Genomic DNA, 21,024 nt, shown 5'->3' on the forward strand with positions numbered 1-21,024 from the left:
TTTGAGAAGTTCAACTGTAAAACATAAAGCAATGTACTGTATTTATATTAGTATCAGGTTATTATTAAGACCATTTTTATACAAAAAATATATATATTTTTTAAAAAGCTATAAGGTTTTACCTGAAATAATGGGCGAAAGTGAGTCCTTTGTACATAATAAAACACTTGAGGAGTGTTATAAGGTTGGGTAATCACCTTTATTGTGTATTTACTTTATGGCATTATGTCAGGCAAATAATAGGCTAGAAATAATGTGAATCTTAAAAGCAAGTGAAATGCCAAAAATCCCTAGTGAATACATGTTGAAATGTAAGTATGCTACCACTAAATTTACAGCATTCACATATTTTACTTTTACTTTTTTTTTCTCAATCAACCTCTCTTGGCACCGCAGATGTTCAAGTTGGAATTTTTCATCTTCAGTTTTGGTGTGCCTGCACACTGCCTTTCAGTCTGTGTCTGCTCATGATGCTCCCTCAGTTTCTTAGATGTCTGCTCAGCATTACAGTAACAACAGAGCTGCATGTCTTCTGACAGGCCAGATTCTGAAACACTACATATTGATTAACAAACATGGCTGGAATTGACAACAGTGGTCAGAGTTAGGGTTGCAAATGACAGTTATTCCAATAATTACTATTGGTTTTATCTTATTCCTGTAGCTCATCTTGTGGCAAAGTTTCTAACCATTGGTTGAACCCACAATCCCTCACTTAAGTGGCAGTGCCTTATCCATTAGGCCACCGTGTCTTCATGTTCAGTATGTCGATGATGTCGTAGATAGTAGGGCTAATTCTTTTTACCCAACTGACTGTTTTTGGACCTTAATTAAAATAATAAATTGCCTAAATAAATGATCATATATTTTAATCAAACTAAATAGATAGGTTTAGTATTATGTTCCAATCCTGGCAGTGTAGTGACAGGAGATCACATAATAATAGTTGATCAGTATTATTTTGTGGACTTCAGCTCGGCGTTCAACACCATCATCCCTGAACTCCTACATCAGAAGCTCACCCAGTTCTCAGTGCCTGCCACCACCTGTTAATGGATCATCAGCTTCCTGATTGACAGGCAGCAGCATGTCAGACTGGGGCGCATCTCATCCAAAACCTGGTCCATCAGCACTGGCGCACCACAGGGGTGTGTCATCTCACCGCTGCTCTTCTCTCTCTACACCTGTTACAACCCCTTTGAGGAAGAACAACAAGAGAGAAACACATGCAGACCAGAGCTTTCTCAGGCATGTAACAACACCAATAACTGCACCTCAAAGAACCCATCTATAAAACTCTCAAAGTTTGCAGGTTACACCACTGTCATTGGTTTGATCCAGGATGGTGATGAGTCTGCTTACAGAGAGGAGGTGGAATAGCTGGTCCAATGGTGCAGTCAGAACCCCCACCAGTGACATGTGGTGTGCCCCAAAGGTCAGTTTTAGGCCCTGTTCTTTTTAATCTGTATATGCTCCCTCTTGCCAGTGTCATCAGGAGGCATGGAATCAACTTTCACAGTTATGCTGATGATACACAGCTGTACATCTCCATGTCTCCTGATGACACAAGACCAATGGATGCTCTTTTAACTGTATTTCAGATATAAAATCCTGGATGGCAGAAAACTTTTTACAGCTTAACCAGGACAAAACTGAAGTTTTAATCATCGGTCCTGAGGCTCAGAGAGAGAAACCCCAAGCCAAACTGCAGGAATTTTCCTTAAATCCTTAAATTCATCATCACAAGTGAAAAACCTGGGCATAATTTTTGACTCTGAGCTTGGGTTTATCCCACATATTAAATACACAACTAAAATAGGTTTTTATCACCTCAAAAATATAGCCAGAGTCCGCCGTATTCTCTCTCGGGCCAACACGGAGACGCCGATACATGCTTTTATCACCAGTCACATTGACTACTGTAATGCCCTGCTTTCTGGTCTTCCCAAAAAGAGTATCTCCCCTCTCCAACTGTTACAGAACTCAGCCGCTTGTGTGCTGACGAAGACCAGAAAGCAGGCACACATTAAGCCATCATTCAGTCTGTCATCTGCACCTCCATCACTGTCTGGTTTGGGTCAGCTACAAAACGGGACAGGGCCAGACTGCAACGGACAATTAGGGCTGCAGAGAGAATCAGTGGAGCTGACCTTCCCTCCATCCTGGACCTGTATCGGTCCAGGGTCAGAAAAAGTAGACCCCTCACATCCTGGTCACAAACTGTTCAACCTCCTTCCCTCTGGTAGGCTATAAAGGGCACTGTTTGCCAAAACCAGCCGACACAAAGACAGTTTATTTCCCCAAGCAGTCACTCTGTTGAACACTCAGAAATAGCCCCCACCCTTACACTGAACAAAGTAAATAAACACTGTTCTACTCATCTACCTCATGTATATTTCAATCTTATAATTACAATATTGTTATTAACATATATGACCATTGCACCAAACTGCCTTGCACTATATTTATATTTATACTTAAATCTTGGACCATACTGATATTGCACCATTTCTTCCCTCTCTTCAATTGCTACTGTATATTTTTTGTAAATTTGTAAATTCTGGTGCAGTGTTATACCGTATACTTAACAGTATTTTTTAAATATATTTCTTACTGTCATTTCTGTTTTTTATTAAGTGAGTGTTGTACTTGAGAGCAAAGATTAACCTGAGTCAAATTCCTTGTTTGTCTACGCAAACCTGGCCAATAAAGCTGATTCTGATTCTGATGAATAAATACATTTTGGGGAAATAACTACATTTGGCTTTTGGTCCCTACTGGGACCCTATTTGGTCCCTACTGGTCAAACATGTCTTATGTCTTAGTGGTAGGGTACACCACTGGATAAGCATGTTTAATCATGGGGAAAAGACAGGAGACAATACATCTTCAACTGTGGTGGCTGGTTTAATTGTAAAACACTGGATTTCACTATATTGACCACTCATTAACTCTTTGCATATCCTCTAAGTGCAGAAAAACAATGGATAGCGAGCAAGCGAGCCGGGAGCCAAAACAAAGAGACCTCATAGCCCGTTCGGAAATATGCTTGTTTAAATGTTTTACCGTAAATTTCAATGCGCATACAGAAAATAAGCCAATTATTGACTGGTATCTTTTTATCTCATATACTTCATTTTAATTGTTGAAAAAATCTAATTAAAGATGTGTTACACATTAATATTACATACATTGTATACAGGCATATGGTCAGACAGCTTGGAACTCGGAGGTCCTGCCAGTTGTAGGCGCTGTTCCAAGCAAGCTGCAAAACACAAATCGATTGTTTATTTTGTGTTTGTTTACATTTTTCAAGCGAACAAATGGCTTCGACTTTGCTATCACCTATGGTGGATTATTACAACGATGAAGAAGAACTTGATAGCGTGGAAGACGACGATGACCGGAGTTTCAGGGGAAGAGACTCAGAAGAAGGTAAACGAATTGACCAAAAGCTCTCTGACAGTCGGGCTCTGTCTACTTGTTGGAAAAGTAACGGAAGTCCGCGATTATTGCATAAATTTAGTTATTTTTAGTGCAGCTTTTTAAAGTGATCTACAGATTAAGCTCGACTGGAAACAGTTTTTCTTAGCACTTCCTAAATCAAATTTTACCTGCCCGTTCCCAACGCTGGAAAGCTAGCCCAATACGAGCCACACGCAGTTAGCTTACTAGCTAACGTAACATAACAAGTCAGCTAACGTTACCCGACTACCGCCAATCAAGTGACTGCCCAGGACAGAACATTTTCAGAAGCAGGTGATGTAAACTAGCTAAACCGTTTAACGTTACATTGGCTTAACGTCTTCAGTGCTGATAGAACACTGAGCCCACGTTCAACGATAATAATACACACTCGCAATTGTTTACATGCTAGCTAACTAACGTTAGCGTTTCAATACTAACGTTACGCGTGTGGCATCAATCAGTTTTTACCACATTATTAGGCAAATTGGCACTACGTTATTGTATAAAATGTAACTGTTAATTAAAAAATCCAGGCATTTTATAACCCACCAGGATTAATACACAGTTTAAATAACTGCTATTTCAAATGGGGTTTATAGCGTTAGCGATAATTAGCCAACTAGCTACGTGACGTTAGCTCCGAGCATTGACAGGTCGGCAGGCAAGCGAAACCCTGCGTGCTGTGTCCACTGCACTGCCCTCTTCACACCATTCAGTGAGACAGGACGGATAGCAGTGAAAGAGAAAGAAAGACCAGAGGAAAGCAAGGCGATGACAACACTACAAGGTTAGCTAGTTTCCTGACATTGACTTCCAAGCGAACAGCTGGACTTGTGTTTTTCTCATCCGGATATGTTGACGGTTCTGTTGTGCCTAACTTGTTACTGTTTAAACAGCAGACTGTGCTAATTTAAGCTAGCACATTAATGCTAACCGAAAATGAAAGCTGCTGTGTCAGCTTAATACGACTGGGCCTTACCCTTCTCTTGTGTCGGGTTTTGAAGGTAACGTTAACGCCGAATGACTTAGCTAGGTTAGCCGATGTTGAGAAACTTGCCTCCCAAGTTTGCCACATCGCACTAGCCTAAACGTATTAGCTTTGCTTTGAGAGAGTTGCTGTTTGACTGACAACACGACTAAATTAGCCGGGGACAGTTTGTGATTAATCCCACCATGCGGCAAATTAACAGCTATATTTATGTCGCTAGTTATATTGTAATTTGATTAAAATTACAAGCGTTAGCTTTGTCTGGCTAAACTTTTTCTGCTGTCGATCCGAGAAATATAGCCTAGTTTATAATATTTCATGGCAAATTTGGATTTCCCCTGGTGTCCTATTTCAGCAAACTAGAGGGCATTCCCAAGTAGGGTGTTCACCATTACCTTACCCGGTGCCACGCACTCCCTTTGATCTGTAGCTATAGATCTCTGCTGTCTGTTTGCGGAAAAGCTAAAACACGACATCATTATCTTGTGGTACAGTATGCCGAAATGAGCGCATGTACATAATTATTTTTTAACAGAGAATCTGAATTTTAGTTAATAAATAGTTTTGACAATTAAGTCGATTCTTGTCCTGTCATGACCCTTTCCAGACACGGAAGATGCCAGTGAAACAGATCTTGCCAAGCACGACGAGGATGACTATGTTGAAATCAAAGAGCAGTAAGGATTTTACCAACCATTGATCAGCTGTTTTAACCTTAATATTGCATATTTGAAGTTGAAAGTTTTAAATGTTTGCCCGGTGATATTAACTCTGGTTTATTTCATTGCAGAATGTACCAAGACAAACTGGCCTCTCTGAAAAGACAGTTGCAGCAATTACAAGAAGGTAATCACTTGGATTTTTTTTTTTTTTTTTTTAATGACTGAAGTGTGTGAGGAATTTTCCAAATGTGAATGACTGCTGCTCTTTATCTTGTGGAGTGATATTTGTGTGAGCATGGGGATTCATTTTCATTTTTGAAGGACACAACCAGATCCTAACTGATAAGGGATTATTGCTGCGTTTATGCCACCTGGGAATAACAGGGACCGCCTCCGTGATTACGTTGATTTTTTCCAACTGCCAGCGTTCACATAGTCGGGATGCGTGTTCTTCTGTTATATTGGCGTTTGGCATAACAACTTGTTGTATGACTGCCACCAACGGTTGGCCGTAGCCTAGAGCATCAGGTGTGTGAAAACATGGAGGCCACAATAACAAAATATTTACTGCTGTTTTCTTATACGAGTATAGAAACAACACATCTTTAGGTGTTTGTGTTATCTGCAGGATAATGAACGGGAAAGGACACGGATAAGGTTTTTTTTTTTTTTTTATACATGGGCCTCTTTATGGATAATTTGAAACATGTTATGTCTGTGTAGGTTTCTTGGCACAATAAGAAAGGCATTTGTCCACAATAAACAGTTTGTCATTGAAATATGTTCAGCAAACCAAAGTCGCCTAGCTACATCAAATGGTCATTTGTCAACAACGCGTTACCAACTGGAAAACTCTGTTAGCAAAATCTAGCCCGAGTTTCCCACCTCTGATTCCCACAGGAAGTGACGTGAATGATGACGTTTTCACTCCATGTCCATGAACGCACGGTAAATCATCGGGCCACAAAGGCAGTTTCTGAGTCATCTTAAAAGTGCGGCCACAGTCTCTGGCTAAAAAGAGAAACGGACGATAACTGATGACAAACTGTCCTCTGTCGTGAGCAGCTCATTTTTAATCGTCTTCAAAAGTCTGTCTGGTGTTAACTGATTCAAACTATTTCTGAACAGTGTAGACATTGTGAAGTGACAAGTTGTGAGCTCATTGTAAATCCAAATGTAGGTGTAATCTAGTCTAGATGGTTGGTGGCTGATGAGAGTAACAGGTATAGGATGCCAACGTTTGCAGGTGAGTTGTCCAGAAATATTGGTGATGTATTTTAATGAAACGGCTCAAGAGCAAGCATTTAGTGTGACAGTGGTGCGGAAAAACTTCCTAAAAACCTCAGACAGAACCAGGCTCTTGGTGGGTCTGCCGCTGCCGGTTGGGACACGGTCAGAATGAGATTTATTGCCAAAGTAAGTTTTCACTTGCTTGGAATTTGCCTTGGTGTGTTTGGTGCACACAATAAACTTGAAAATGGAATAAACAATAGAGCGAAGTACTGCAACCGTCAAGAACATGAATACAAATATTGCCATAAAGAATGGGTAAAAGACATAATATATATGCAATTTAACTGTTAACGTAAAACGTTTAAAGCAAAAGCTCTGATTCCATAGATGTTCACGTTTAGTAAACTTCTCCGACGCGTTCTCTTTGCAGGTACACTGCAGGAGTATCAGAAAAGGATGAAGAAGCTGGACCAGCAGTACAAAGAGAGACTCCGAAATGCAGGCAAGTTGTGCACTATGTAGAGACCGAACACACTGCTTTGCTCCTGATGCATTCACACCAACTATGTTTGGAGCAGATTATTCTTTATATTATTATATGTATATTCCTCTAAATTTTGGAGTACTTTCTCCTTTAATATGCTTTGTTTGGCCAGAGGAGAACATTGGCAATGAACAGTGCTGCAAAACAACTGCTTGGATGTGAGAAATAGAAAAAGGAAACTTTTGCAAGAGCTTGTGAATATCCCAAGAGAAGGGTTGGCCATGGGATCATTCTATACAAAGAGGTCCGATTTCCCACGCGGCTGGGGCCAAAAGATGTTATAAATGAACTTTTTTTTAATATTATTGCAGTAGTATTGTACATGCTGCGGTTGACTATAGTTTTGACTTCTAGTCTTTTTTTTCCTGCTTTCTGTTCAAATTAGAATTGCACAAAGTATCGCTGCCTTTCTCTTTTTTTCTTTGTCAACATTTTGAAGATGAAGCTATCTTGTTTAAATAAACATGTATTGGAATTGTCAATTGACAAACTGATAGGGAGGGGTGGGGGTGGGTGGGGTGGGGGGTGGGTGGGGGGGGATCCGTGATTACATTCAGTGTGAGCACCGATGTCATGACTGGTCGATAGAAGTCATAGATTTTTTTAATGTGCAGAAAGGGTAAATAAAACAGGTAGTGTGACTGATCACAACATACAAGATGAACGGAAAAGGACTATGTCTACCCAGACATAATTTTGTAAATTTACAAGAGCAGATTAAATTTGTTTTAAAAAGGGCAGAGCTGTCTTCCTCTCTCTGCTCCCAACCCGTCCATCTTCCACCATTTGTTATATTGGTTACTTTATTTTTGTAGACTCCGTGGCTTATATCCGATCAGCTATTTCCCAGGATTTTGTGTTCTCAGTTTTTTGCTGATCAATATTTCTTTGTTTTGCCCAGAATGCATTGCAACACATGCATGTAGGTTCATAGATATTTGTTAAAAATTTTAGGGTGTTTTTACAGTTCACTCCTATTTCTTTGTGACCCTGCACTGCACTCTCTGCTTATACTTTCTCTTTTCTAGTCTTGAGAGTCGAGCGTAACAGATATGGGCTTTTTAAGACTGATTTTATCGGGGAGTGATTCCCCGATTACCAATATGGCGGCCGATATAGTGAATTTTTGAGTTGAAAAATTGACCTTTTCTATGTGGATTTTGCACTGCTGTGACGATGCAAAGGTATTCAGAAGGCTGCTTTCCTAAACAAATAACTTTATTAAATTTTTTTATTACATTGTCAACCAATTCTAGAAATGAACACGGAGAAAATAAAGAATACATTAAAAGTAAATAAATAGCTAAATAAACATAATTTCTTTTATTAGTCAATTGCTGACCATTTAAATAAATAAAAATAAACGTAAATGCTGATACGATAGATACCAATATGCCTGTGATAGGCCAATTTTGCCTAATATCGGCCAACCGATGTATCTGTTTAGCTCTACTTGAAAAAGTTGACTTTAGTTGTCCAAAGTCAGATAGTGTGATAATGTGCCAGTATAATTACATTAAACGGATGTTTTTCTTTTTGTCTTTACAGATCTGTTTCTCCAGCTTGAGGTGAGCCTAAATCTCCTTGCTGACTGACTGAAGCAGTTTATACAGAAGTGACCTTTACTTTTCTGGTATTACATGGAAAACATCCCTTCTTTTTCCATCATTTCTTTCTCTCAACCTTCCGCAGACAGAGCAGGTGGAGAGGAACTACATCAAGGAGAAGAAGGCAGCGGTGAAGGAGTTTGACGATAAAAAGGTTGAACTGAAGGAAAACCTAATTGCAGAGTTGGAGGAAAAGAAGAAGATGATCGAGAATGAAAAATTAACAATGGAGCTGACAGGCGGTAAGGGCAACAGAAAAGGATTATTAATAAGGGACTTGCTTAGGAGAAGAGAGAGAAATGGAGTAAAAGGCATGTGGGTGGAAGAGCGTTTTTCTCTCTACACTTAAATATTAAGTTGTCCAATTTAAAGTAGGATTTTCAGATAATCAGACAATTCAGATGTTGCTGTCCTTTTGAATTGCCTGTAAGGTATGTTTTTGTTTTGCTTTTTGAGAAACTATTTGGATCTTAAGTTTGTCATTATTTCTTTCATCCATAGATTCAATGGAGGTAAAACCTATCATGACTCGGAAGCTGAGGAGACGGCCCAATGATCCAGTCCCAATACCAGATAAACGGAGAAAACCTGCACCAGATATCCTTTGCATAAACTTGCAGTCTCTGATTAGCTACAATTAACTGATCACTAGATCAATCTGTCAGGGGTGAAGTATTATTTGTACTGGTAGTATTTGCACTTTCTCAAGATACTTTTTGATTCCCAGGGGAGCTTCTTGTTTCAATGGGAGGTCAGGATCAGCTTCCTCTGTGGAACCGGCTACGTTTCTCAGCTGTGTTGTGTTTAAAATGCCTTCCTTAACTCGTCACACCTCAGCTAAATTATTTGTTAACAGATGAACAGATAATGGAAGACCTAAGAACACTTAATAAGGTACGTGTTTCTGAATGTCTTGATTTTATGCATGTCCCTGCTGAATCTTGGTTTTTCATAATTATGTCTTATAAAATTCTCACACCTTCTCTTTTACAGCTCAAGTCACCAAAACGGCCGGGTATGTCAATGCTCACTTTTTTAACACTTTACACGTTTTTTTTTTTTTTTTTTTTTGTACGGATTAAACAAACCATACCATGTTAATTAGTGAGCTGGTACATTAGCAGCATTTTGTTACCCATTTCCAGTCTTTCTGCTAAGCTAAGCTAACAGGCTGCTAATTGGAATTTAATATTAACGCACATAGAGGAGAGTGGTGCCGATCATCTCATCCCCCCCCTCTTGTCCTAGCAAGAATGCGGATAAGCATATTTCCCAATACATCCCAAATCTATTCCTTATAACGTGAAGTGATTTGTACATGCGTTTTGTGTGGTGATACTTATCCGGTGTTTCTCCCTCTTCAGTGTCTCCCTCGTCTCCAGAGCACGTCCCCTCCGCTCCCATGGAGAACCCCTCCCAGCGGTATGAGGCCCGCATCGAGGAGGGGAAGCTTTACTACGACAAAAGATGGTGAATTTAAACATTTACAGTACATCCTCAAAACAGGCATCCCAGTGCTTCCCCTAGCATTGGGCCATTTCTCACATAGCTTGTTTACAGCTTGTGTCACCACTAGATGGCCACATTGCCATGGGTTTGATGTCTTTGGGGATTGGTTTGGTCTTCTAAAGACATGTTAGAACCACTTTGATGGCTGCCTCTTCTTATCTGGGCTACAGAAAAGACATATTTCTTAGGAGCCACTGAATAAGCATTGGTGCTTGAAGCCAACATAAAAATACATATTCAGAGAAGGTGGCTGCATTAGAATCAGTGCTGCATTCTGCTGTGATGCAGAGATAAAGAAAATGAAAATCCTTGACCAGACACAGCTCTGGTGCCCTTCTGTTTGAGAGGAGAGCTCCGCATCAGACGTGTCTGAATGTAAGGCCATGTGAAGAAGGGTAACAATAATAGAATTCTTATTAGTTGCTGATATAGGGGAAGTTGAGCGGAGCGAGCTGTTAGGTATGTGCTCTTTCTTTAAAGGCAAAGTCTCATTTATTCATCACTAAAGAAGATACCACCACCGGAAAGCCTTCACAAAGAGCCGCAGGGAGACACATGCGTCATTATTCTTCAGTGGGCCCTTAATGATCAAACATTTCGGTTGTCAGACTCTTCCTCTGGGATTGTTCTGTCCTCTGACAGTTTGGAGCCATTAAAAAACATTTTTTTGTTTTGACTTTCTAGTCCAATTATCTATTTTGTGCCTTCTCAGGAGAAATGTGGTTTATTCAGCTGGGTAAAATTATGTGTAATGAACCCCTCTCCTGTCTTCACTTATGCCTATCCTTATTCCTCACCTTAAATGACAAATGAATGCTGTTTGTGTGCTTGTATGCCACCAGGTACCACAAGAGCCAGGCCATCTATCTGGAGTCAAAGGACAACACAAAGATTAGCTGTGTCATCAGCTCAGTTGGGACCAATGAGGTAAACGTTAGTTCTCATCCAGCTCCTATAGCCCATTGACTTGGGTTTACTGCTTAAAATATGAGGCTGGTAATATTTTATATTTTCCTTCTTGTCAACCAATCCCATGATTCCTACTAACTATTGTCTGTGTAGCTAAGATTGATATATTTTAGTTCCATTGTTGTCTAAAACCACTAAAACACATGAATGAGCCACACTGTTGGAACTAGATGACATGTTCCCTCATTACCATGAACACTGTAGTTTATTTGGACTCAATCCCACATTACACTGTCCTGCTGCTGTAAATACTCAGCAGCGCACCAAATGTACATTTATCCACAGCTGAAAATAGTCTCCAAAAAATTCACCATTTACTCCCGTTTTCGACTAGATTTGTTGACAATAATAAAATTACCCAACAACACCTGTCATATCACTTTGCAATGTTGATTGTGCAGTGGAGGGCCAGACACCTGAGTGGTAGAAGGGGAAGAAATACCAGCCACAGATGTATTTTACATATTTTATTAGTAACAAGTGCTAATTTCCCGCTCTAATCGACACAAGACTATCACTAAGAAGGAATGGTCCCTGGGAAAGGAAAGCTCATCTTTCCTGGGAGCGTTCTGATGAGAAATGTAATGTGAATTTATTTCTGGAGTACCTTGGATTTCTAGATATTAACACCTACTTTCGGAATACATTTATATCGTAACGACTGCATTGAGGAATTGTCTCGTCTTTGTTCTCCAGATTTGGGTGAGGAAGACGAGCGACAGTACAAAGATGAGGATCTACCTGGGACAGCTGCAGAGGGGAGCGTTTGTCATCCGTCGACGGTCGGCTGCGTGAAACATTACCCCTCCCATCCCCTCCCCACCCAACCCCCATCTGTTCATCTGTCCATTCACCGGCTCCTTCATCCTCGATTTCTCTATTTGGTGCATCTCAATTGAGTTATTCTTCATCACATACACTACCCCCCCAGTTATAGAAGCATACATACACACACACACACACACACACACACACACACACACACACACACGCACACGCACGCACGCACGCACGCACGCACGCACGCCACGCACGCACGCACGCACGCACGCACGCAGTCTTTCGTGGCCAAAAATAACTCATCAGATTTGATCTGGTACAGTAAAAGGGGTCATATATACACAACTGACTGTTTTCCAGCATTATTTGTCACTGTGTGTGTGTGTGTGTGTGTGTGTGTGTGTGTGTGTGTGTGTGTGTGTGTGTGTGTGTGTGTGTGTGTGTGTGTGTGTGTGTGTGTGTGTGTGTGTGTGTGTGTGTGTGTGTGTGTGTGTGTGTGTGTGTGTGTGTGTGTGTGAAGGTAGTTTGTGATCATAAAGGAGCCTGCTTTGATTTGTGTCTCGTGCTGTAAACACAAATCCTTTCTACACCATGCAGTCTTATTTTACATTTATCATTAAGTTATTTTTCTTCAGCAGCATCATGTCGCCCCACAGAAACTGTCTTCAAGCCTTTGTAACTGTCTCACTGGCGACATGTAACAAAGCAAGCACTGAAAAACAGATGAGGAATTGCTTTAGGTTTCGACTGTTTCCTTATACCTGGAGTCATGCCATTTTCAAAAGAACATGCCTTCTGTCACTGTCATCAAGTAATGGCTGCTTGCTGTGCTAAAGGTTTGTCCTAATAACATGTTCAAAAGTCCTATCTATTAAACTCTAAATTTCTTATTTGAAAAAAAAAAAAATATATTTTGAGGTTTTGTTATTTCTTTGCCATTTTATGTGGTCCTCTCCATGTATTTCAATTGCATTTGCATGTGGAGCACTAAGTTTACTGTTGATGTGTACTGTATTCCATTTTATTAAAAATGTTTTCTGCATTTTATTGATTTGATGAAAAAGTTAAATGCTTTAAAGTTTCTGAAATACACAACAAGTTTGCAGGCATTATACTAGTTATCTTAATGTTCACCAGATAGTCGCCAACTTTGTCTGCTGTTTGGTACAGTGGGGTTTCTAGAGCTTTCTCGCTGGAAACAGCTGCCTGGAAACAGGAGCGGCAAGACTGAGATTGCATTGCATTGTTTCAAAAATGAGTGGAATAATTACTTCTGACATAACCAGATATTTTATAAATACTTTAAAAACACAAAATAACTAAATGGGGATAGGTAAAACATCTGGTTTCATATATATTATGCAATCTAAGTGTCACATGATCTGTTGTTACATATACACACCTTTTTGAAAGGCCCCAGAGGCTGCAACACCTAAGCAAGAGGCACCACTAACCAAACACTGCCATGAAGACCAAGAAACTCTCCAAACAAGTAAGGGACAATGTTGTTGAGAAGTACAAGTCAGGGTTAGGTTATGAAAAAATATCCAAATCTTTGATGATCCCCAGGAGCACCATCAAATCTATCATAACCAGATGGAAAGAACATGGCACAACAGCAAACCTGCCAAGAGACAGCCGCCCACCAAAACTCACGGATCGGGCAAGGAGGGCAGCACAGAGACCTAAGGTAACCCTGGAGGAGCTGCAGAGTTCCACAGCAGAGACTGGAGTATTTGTACATAGGACGACAATAAGCTATGCTCTCCATAGAGTTGGTCTTCATGGCAGAGTGGCCAGAAGAAAGCCATTACTTTGAGCAAAAAAGAAAATGAATAGTTTTGAGTTTGCGAAAAGGCATGTGGGAGACTCCCAAAATGTATGGAGGAAGGTGCGTTGGTCTGATGAGACTAAAATTTAACATTTTGGCCATCAAAGAAAACGCTATGTCTGGCGCAAACCCAACATATCACATTTCCCAAAGAACACCATCCCCACAGTGAAACACGGTGGTGGTAGCATCATGCTGTGGGGATGTTTTTCAGCAGCCGGGACTGGGAAACTGGTCAGAGTTGAGGGAAAGATGGATGGTGCCAAATACAGGGATATTCTTGAGAAAAACCTGTAACACTATGCGTGATTTGAGGCTAGGATGGAGGTTCACCTTCCAGCAGGACAATGACCCCAAACACACCTCAATCCAATAGAAAATCTGTGGTCAGACTTAAAGATTGCTCTTCACAAGCGCAAACCATCCAACTTGAAGGAGCTAGAGCAGTTTTGCAAGGAGGAATGGGATGATGTAGATGTGGCAAGCTCATAGAGACTTATCCAAAGCGACTTAGAGCTGTGATTCCCGCAAAAGGTGGCTCTACAAAGTATTGACTTTACGGGGGTGAATAGTTATGCACATTGATTTTTTTCTGTTTTTTTATTTCTAAAAAATAATTTTATGTATATTTTTCTCATTTCACTTCACCAACTTAGACTATTCATCACATAACATTCAGATACAAAAACAACATTGAACTAAAGCCTGTAATGTAACAAAATAGGTAAAAAGCCAAGGGGGGTGAATACTTTTGCAAGGTACTGTACATGCAATACACCTTGCACAGTCACATTCTTGTCTAATTGTTGAATGTGATGATACAGATGTACTGGTTTTGCTGCTATACTATTCAAGCAAAGGGATAATTGGATCCTCAGCAGTGTTTATGCACTCTGGACATGGCCTTAAGGAAAGATTTGTCCCTAGCTGATCGCTCAGAAGCTTGGAGCAGTGCTTTGTGATTGTTTACCTGCATGCCACGCCCTCACAGGTTGTAACACCATAAGCAGTTTGTGCAGAATTGGGAAGGCCACTGCCCTCACAAGACTGAAGACCCATCTTTGTAAGTTACAGGCAAATTACTAAATGTGGACTCTCTGGTAGCCTGGAAGAGGCTTTGCCTGTGGCAAGAAGGTATGCCCTCCTTCTGTATGGCCAAAAGAAAAAGTTGGATGGACATCCTTGTTCCAACCTGGATGTGCTGAGGTACAGATTAGCATCTACCACAGATTCGTCAGCAGCAAATCTACCCCCAACAGAAGATGCTTTCCAGCATGTCTTCATGCTTTCTAGCATGTCTTGATACTTACTGGGTCACACTATGGGGTCGTGTACTATAACCCTCAAGTGGAATTATTCTTAGATAACAGGGCGTTTCCTTTTAAAGTGAATCCAACATCATATGTAATTAGTCTCATATTTGACATTTTGACAGGCTTTTATTTTGAAACTTTACATCAGAATGTCTTGATAATTACTGGGTCACACTATGGGGTCGTGTACTATAACCCTCAAGTGGAATTATTCTTTGATAACAGGGCGCTTCCTTTTAAATTGAATCCAAAATCATATCTAATTAGTCTCATATTTCAGACTTTGAGAGCTTTTTATTTTGAAACTGTAAATCAGAATGTTCTGAAACATTGTAGATCACACCTTGAGAAGGAGTCCTCTCCATCTGAGGTAAAATTGGTCTGTGGAAGCTAGGACTTTTATTTTTATGATTTTCTGAATGTGTAGACAAAACAGCGTGTATATGACTTTTGGGGGGCTCTTATTTTGGAAAACATCAGAATGTCCTGAAACATTGTAGATCACATCTTGAGAAAGATTCCTCTCCATCTGAGGTGAAATTGGTCTGTGGAAGCTAGGACTTTTATTTGTATGATTTTCTGAATGGTGTATATGGGTTTTAGGGGGCTCTTATTTTGGAATTCAGCATATCATGCAGTGACAGGTTGTGAGGTGTGCTAAAATATATCTTTCTTTCTTTCTTTCTGGCAGGCCGGCGGTCTCACCGTAATAGCAAGTGTATACGCGCACCGCGAAAGATAGGGTCGGCTAGTTTGACTGCTCATTTCGAAGTGGAGGCTGGCTTGACCGTAGTCACCTGAGACCATTGTCGACGCATATGCAGGACGCAAAAAACAATAATTTGTTGCACTAGTCGGGACATCTTACCATGCCAACGTTGCAATAAAGGTTGCCTAAATGCCATGTATATAAATTTAATGTCAGCTTACTAATTGAATGCGCGTTTTGTGTAGATTTGGACTTTTATACGTTTTATTCGACTTTGTTTAGTTCACCTCGTTCACCTGTTTGGAACTGACTGGTGAATGGGACGCTTGTACAGGCCTTGCTGGATACACCGTGACTCTGTTTGTGAATCTACTGATCGCTGTGGATTACTTTTTTTTTTCATGTCATTGGATTACGGCAAAATACTGATCTTTTTTCTTAACGTGTCTTAACGTTTTATGGTGCAATTGCGCTTGGTTTCAGCGTTTGGAGAGGCATCTCAACAGACTGGAGGTCCAACACTGATTGTTCACTGTTAACCTACATGTTGGTTGAATTTAAGTGTCGGGGCATTCTGCCACCGTCTGTCTATTGTGCTCCAACACAGCCGTGCCCACGGGCGTCAGTTTGGTTTGAAATGTGCTGGCGACAGAGACGCATTCGGAGGTAAATTTCCAGAAGTGCTGGGTACAATGACGCATAGGTTTTTTTCTCTTTCGCGCAGGTCAGGTTTAATGTACGTAAACAATGACCAATGATTACCAAATTTCAGTCTAATATTGCTCCTCCTAACCACGTAAAACTGTCTAAAAATAGAACCCAAAGTCCAGTTATTATGGACGTTATCTGACATTTAGCGTTTCTGCTTCACATTTTCAGCAGGGCAGCGGAGCAGCTGTTGGTTGACTCCCCACGGTTCTCATGGGCTTTATAAGTCCTAAAATGAAAAAGCTTAACGTGGTTTAATATACCTAAACAACGATCAATCATCACCACATTTCTGGTTAGATTTTTTGACAGTTTTCAGTGGTTATGAGGAGCAATATGAGAGAAATTTGGTAATCATTGATCATTGTTTAGGTACAAGCTTTTTCTTTTGACAGGCATAAGTGTTCATTTCAAGATATGGCCATGATACATTTGGTGATCGTTGTTGAGGTACATTAAACCACGTTAAGCTTTGTCACGTTAAGCAGAACAGGCAGCGTTGTGAACAGAGAAGCGTGCAGCCTGCGCAGCAGCAGAGCGGCTGTGTCTGTGCCTGCCCTGTGGGGACACAGATTGTTGTGGATTTTTTTGCATCTGTCCCTCCAGAATTATGTGTTATGGACTTCTTTTTTTTAACTAAATTGAGCTCGAGGTTTTAAATTGTTACAATGTAATTTCAAATCTGCTTAAAAAAATAAACATGTTTATTTAGCATGTTTGTTATGTCCATATGTGCTCGTGCTGTGTTCCCAAGGTCTCAGTTGCTACAATGAGATTACAAGACAAGACATTTTTTCATAAATAGGCCTATGTATATATAAAAAAAAAACCTATGTATAAAAAAAAAACAAAAAAAAAAAAAAAACTCATTATCCGTGTCTTTTCCCGTTGGTTGTCCTGCAGACAAACACCTGGCGATGTGCTGTTTGGATGCTCGCATAAGAAAACAGCAGAGAATCTTCTGTTATTGTGGCCTCCATGTTTTCACACACCTGATGCTCTAGATGCTCTACCGTTGGTGGCAGTCATGCAAAAAGTTGTTATGCCAAACGCCAATATAACAGCAGAAGAAGAGCACGCATCCCGACCATGTGAACGCTATCGGTCGGAAAAACAACGTAAGCACGGGGGCGGTGCCTGTTATTCCGAGGTGGCATGAACGCAGCGTCAGCCAAAGGTGAAAGTCTGGCACAACCACCTCCGATTGGCCAACACTACGTTTCTGTTGACCCTTTCCTTGACGGGGTTACAGGTGCATGGCATCGGCGACGCAGGATATTAAACCTGTTTCAAGCCCTTTGAACCTGTAATTGTTTGTCCTCTGTCACTACAGACAAGTTCGCAAGCTCTAACTTGAAGCACAAAAATGTATTAAAAAAAAACTAAGTTTTTTTTAGTATTATAATATAATATTTATTTTTAACTTGAGCGTGTCTAAAATCGCCCATGGTTGTTACCAGTTAACCCTTTCACATACAAGTAGTTCTGTGACACATTTTTTAATATGAAAGCATTGATCACAGCTGCTTAAATATGAGAAAACCTAAGTATGTAAATGCATATTTAAAACTCTTCCACTTACCCCCTGAAACACAGACACCAGTGGACCCCTGGTTGAGAAATGGTGTTTTAGGGAACACTCCTACAATATCGATAGAACATGCTCATTGTAAATCATTTTTTAATAATAAATTGATCTTTAATGTTAATAGTAGCGGCAGTCGAAGCATTTGAATTGCTGTGTATTTTTCCGTCTCAGTGCTTGGTGTTCATATCATCTCTAAGGGGAAATGTTTTGCCCATCGCATTGATTTGCCAGCTTCTCCATATTGTCAACCTGACCAAGTCACCTGGCCGTTGTACTCCACTCACAGCTGCTCTCAACCATCCCTCCACTTTGTAAACAGCTGAATTATTTGGCATTCAGCACAGGTCTCCTCCAACCGAGCAGCCGGCCATCTCCGTCTTGTGTGTATCGCTATAACTGGATGGCATGTTTCACTTCGCCTGACTTAATGACACAGCCTGACAAGGTGGGCAATTACTCTTTTGCCATGCTGCACAAAAAGCAATGCTCATTTTAAAATGCTTGTCCAGAATTTGTCAGGTGTAATTGCAAAGTCTCTTGCGGCGGCATAAAATGAGCTCTTAGTGAATGTGATGAACGTCTACGCCCTTTATTGGATCCCAGGTCTGCCTTTTGGTTAAGGTCGGAATACCACTGAGGCTTTTAATGTGGTGTCTACGAGGTATGGATTTTATTGAGTCTTTTGGCACCAGTTTCATATTTAACCACTGTGTTCCATCACAGTGGGGCATTTTAATTGATCTGGAATCGGGCAGGGACAGAAGGGTGGCACACAGCCCTCTGATTGCCCCTCCTAGAGTCAGAAGGGGATAGACATTAGTATCATGGATGGATTACTGAACCGGCCTACAGGGGCCCCTGGACCAGAACCAATGTTTGAAGTGACTTAGCATTTCTTGTTGGAAAGTCAATCAAATGACTACAAAAAAAAAATACATTAAATGGCGGCAAAGCGAGGCAGTATGACCACAAGAAGATGCTTAACAACTACAAAGAGACACAAAATGACCACAAACAGATGAAACATTATCACAAACATGAAAAAAAAAATACCACAAAGAGATGAAGCTGCATAGTTTTTTGACCATTTTATAGGTGTCTTGCACTCATGTAGGCGTGGGGGGCCTTCTACATGTCTGTGTCCAGGGGCCCATTTTGTCATGATCCATGTCTGCCATACTACTGTATTAGGAGCTACCAATATAAGCTACTATCTATAGCTATAGCTAATATACTGTATATTAATGTTAATTCGTATTAGAATTTGTTTATTTGGCATTCATTTATTACACTGTGTAATGTAACCATTAATAATGTACAGTTTATTATTGCCAAGAACCAGGGCTTGGAAGTCAACAGCGAATGATATCAAAAGCTCATCTTGAGAATTTCTCCCCAATATATCACATTAAATAGGGGGAAATGTGAGCAGATGCTGAATGATCCAAGTTCTCCCACTTGACTTCAATGTCTTTCTTACACATACAGATTACACACACTTATGTGGTTTGTCGATCACCCATTTCACTGCCTTTATAATCTAAAACATTTAACCAAGCAGCACTCCCTTCTCCACATCCACGCCTTTCAAATTATCCATTTCTTGTCGTTGGGATTGTATCAGTCTTAAGCTGCTGGGTGTTTATACTCTATTGAATACAGTCTATGTTTATACTGTCTTAAATCACTATGCTGAGTGGGAGCACTTGAGCATGTAGACAGTTCTCTTGTGATGAACAAATTCTTTCCCCCATGCACCATGTCTATTCACCAGGGTGTGTAAAACACCTGCTGAAACTCACCATGCGCAAAACAAAAAGAAGCTCTCCAGCCTTCCATGACCACAAGTCATTACCGCGCTCTGGATCTGGTTTGGGTTTTTCTGGTAAGTCTCACTGGAGCTGTTACTCTTTGGTGGTTATTGCTTATGTGCATAAAAAGTCACCCAGGGCATCAATAAAAATCCCCCTCGCCCCAGTTCCAGCACCGAATTCCCTCTTTCATCCTCTTTCCCCTAATTTGAACATTCGCTCCACTGCATGTTAGCACTGCGATGCATGGCTACAGGGCGGAGAGCTGCATCGCGCTCGGTGCTATCTGGTGGGAACCAAGTGGGATCCAGGCACACTCAGATTTGCCTCTGGGTCTGAAGAGAGGACCGTAGCTCCTTGACAACCCTGCTAGGCTGTGTGTAAGTGTGTGTGTGTGTGTGTGTATATGTTTGTTGTGTGTGTGTGTGTGTGTGTGTGTGTGTGTGTGTGTGTGTGTGTGCCTGTAGTTTATCACTCTCCAGCAGGTCTGCACTGGAAGAGGAATTCATTTTACAGTACAAGCTCTTCATTTGACTCTTGATATTTGACTCAGGGTTATGGAATCGAGCTGCAGCCTCACTGGACCATTTGGCAATATTGATCATTTTAAACATTCATGTTGTTAAGCAGCTACTGCTCATTTCAAAATCAGGTAATGGTATCAGTTATTTATATGCTCAGCCCTATTCTGTTTAGCTGCTCTGATGTTAAGACAGCATAACATAAAGCAGAACAAAGTTAAATAAATCATCCGTCTCAGAGGCCAGTGGGTGAGCTTCTGAAGTGGGTACTGTATTTCAAATGATATTTGAATGATATTGATGTTTGTTTATTCAAAAATTCTTGTATCTGTGCCAGAAATGCTGCTCTGCTTTTAAAGGTCCCACTGCAAATGCTCCCAAATAACACCGAAGCAAACTATTTGAGAAAAGCTCAACACCAATTATCATGTCATGCTAGTGTAGAGCACATTTATTTATGTTGTTTGAGGCATGAATCTGGTCCATGAATCCCCTATTAAAAATACAGGTTGGAAGTAATATGTTTCCCACACTTATTAGAGCGAGGAAAAGTTCAGCTTGTACAAATTAAACTTCTGTGTGTGTGCGCGTGTGTGTGTTTCTTTCTCTCTCTCAACCCTTCTGCTAATTCAAAGAGAATTGCCTGATGGCGATGGTCTCCTCAACGTCTATGTTTAGCACTCTGAGCACTTGAAAGGTGTCTCACAGCCTTTCCCACAGTTTTAAGGGATGCAGTGTTATCACAGCTCATTTTTACATTTGAAGTCTGAAAGTTCACAAGAT

General features: G+C 40.6%; 1 protein-coding gene across 4 annotated transcripts; it reads left to right on the plus strand.

Moving 5' to 3' along the window:
- Positions 1-3,205: 3,205 nt before the first annotated feature.
- Positions 3,206-11,956, plus strand: suds3 (SDS3 homolog, SIN3A corepressor complex component). Of its 4 annotated transcripts, none has more exons than XM_028577157.1 (12): positions 3,206-3,435; positions 5,064-5,133; positions 5,247-5,302; positions 6,782-6,853; positions 8,444-8,463; positions 8,588-8,744; positions 9,004-9,099; positions 9,335-9,396; positions 9,496-9,517; positions 9,867-9,972; positions 10,854-10,938; positions 11,677-11,956. In XM_028577157.1, the coding sequence occupies exons 1-12, from the start codon at positions 3,324-3,326 to the stop codon at positions 11,773-11,775; spliced, it is 957 nt and encodes a 318-aa protein (XP_028432958.1). In that variant the 5' UTR covers positions 3,206-3,323; the 3' UTR covers positions 11,776-11,956. The 4 variants fall into 4 exon arrangements, with proteins under 4 accessions (XP_028432958.1, XP_028432960.1, XP_028432959.1 ...); XM_028577159.1 differs by lacking the exon at positions 3,206-3,435 and adding an exon at positions 3,473-3,759; XM_028577158.1 differs by lacking the exon at positions 3,206-3,435 and adding an exon at positions 3,774-4,255.
- Positions 11,957-21,024: the final 9,068 nt, after the last annotated feature.

Source organism: Perca flavescens, chromosome 5, assembly GCF_004354835.1.
Source record: "Perca flavescens isolate YP-PL-M2 chromosome 5, PFLA_1.0, whole genome shotgun sequence".
In the NCBI taxonomy this organism is placed as follows: domain Eukaryota; kingdom Metazoa; phylum Chordata; class Actinopteri; order Perciformes; family Percidae; genus Perca; species Perca flavescens.

Coding starts and splice junctions, on each gene's coding strand:
- suds3 (XM_028577157.1), top strand. CDS start 3,324: ATGGCTTCGACTTTGCTATCACCTATGGTGGATTATTACAACGATGAA. Junction 8,745..9,003: donor AACAATGGAGCTGACAGGCG/GTAAGGGCAACA, acceptor TTTCATCCATAG/ATTCAATGGAGGTAAAACCT. Junction 9,397..9,495: donor ACCTAAGAACACTTAATAAG/GTACGTGTTTCT, acceptor TCTCTTTTACAG/CTCAAGTCACCAAAACGGCC.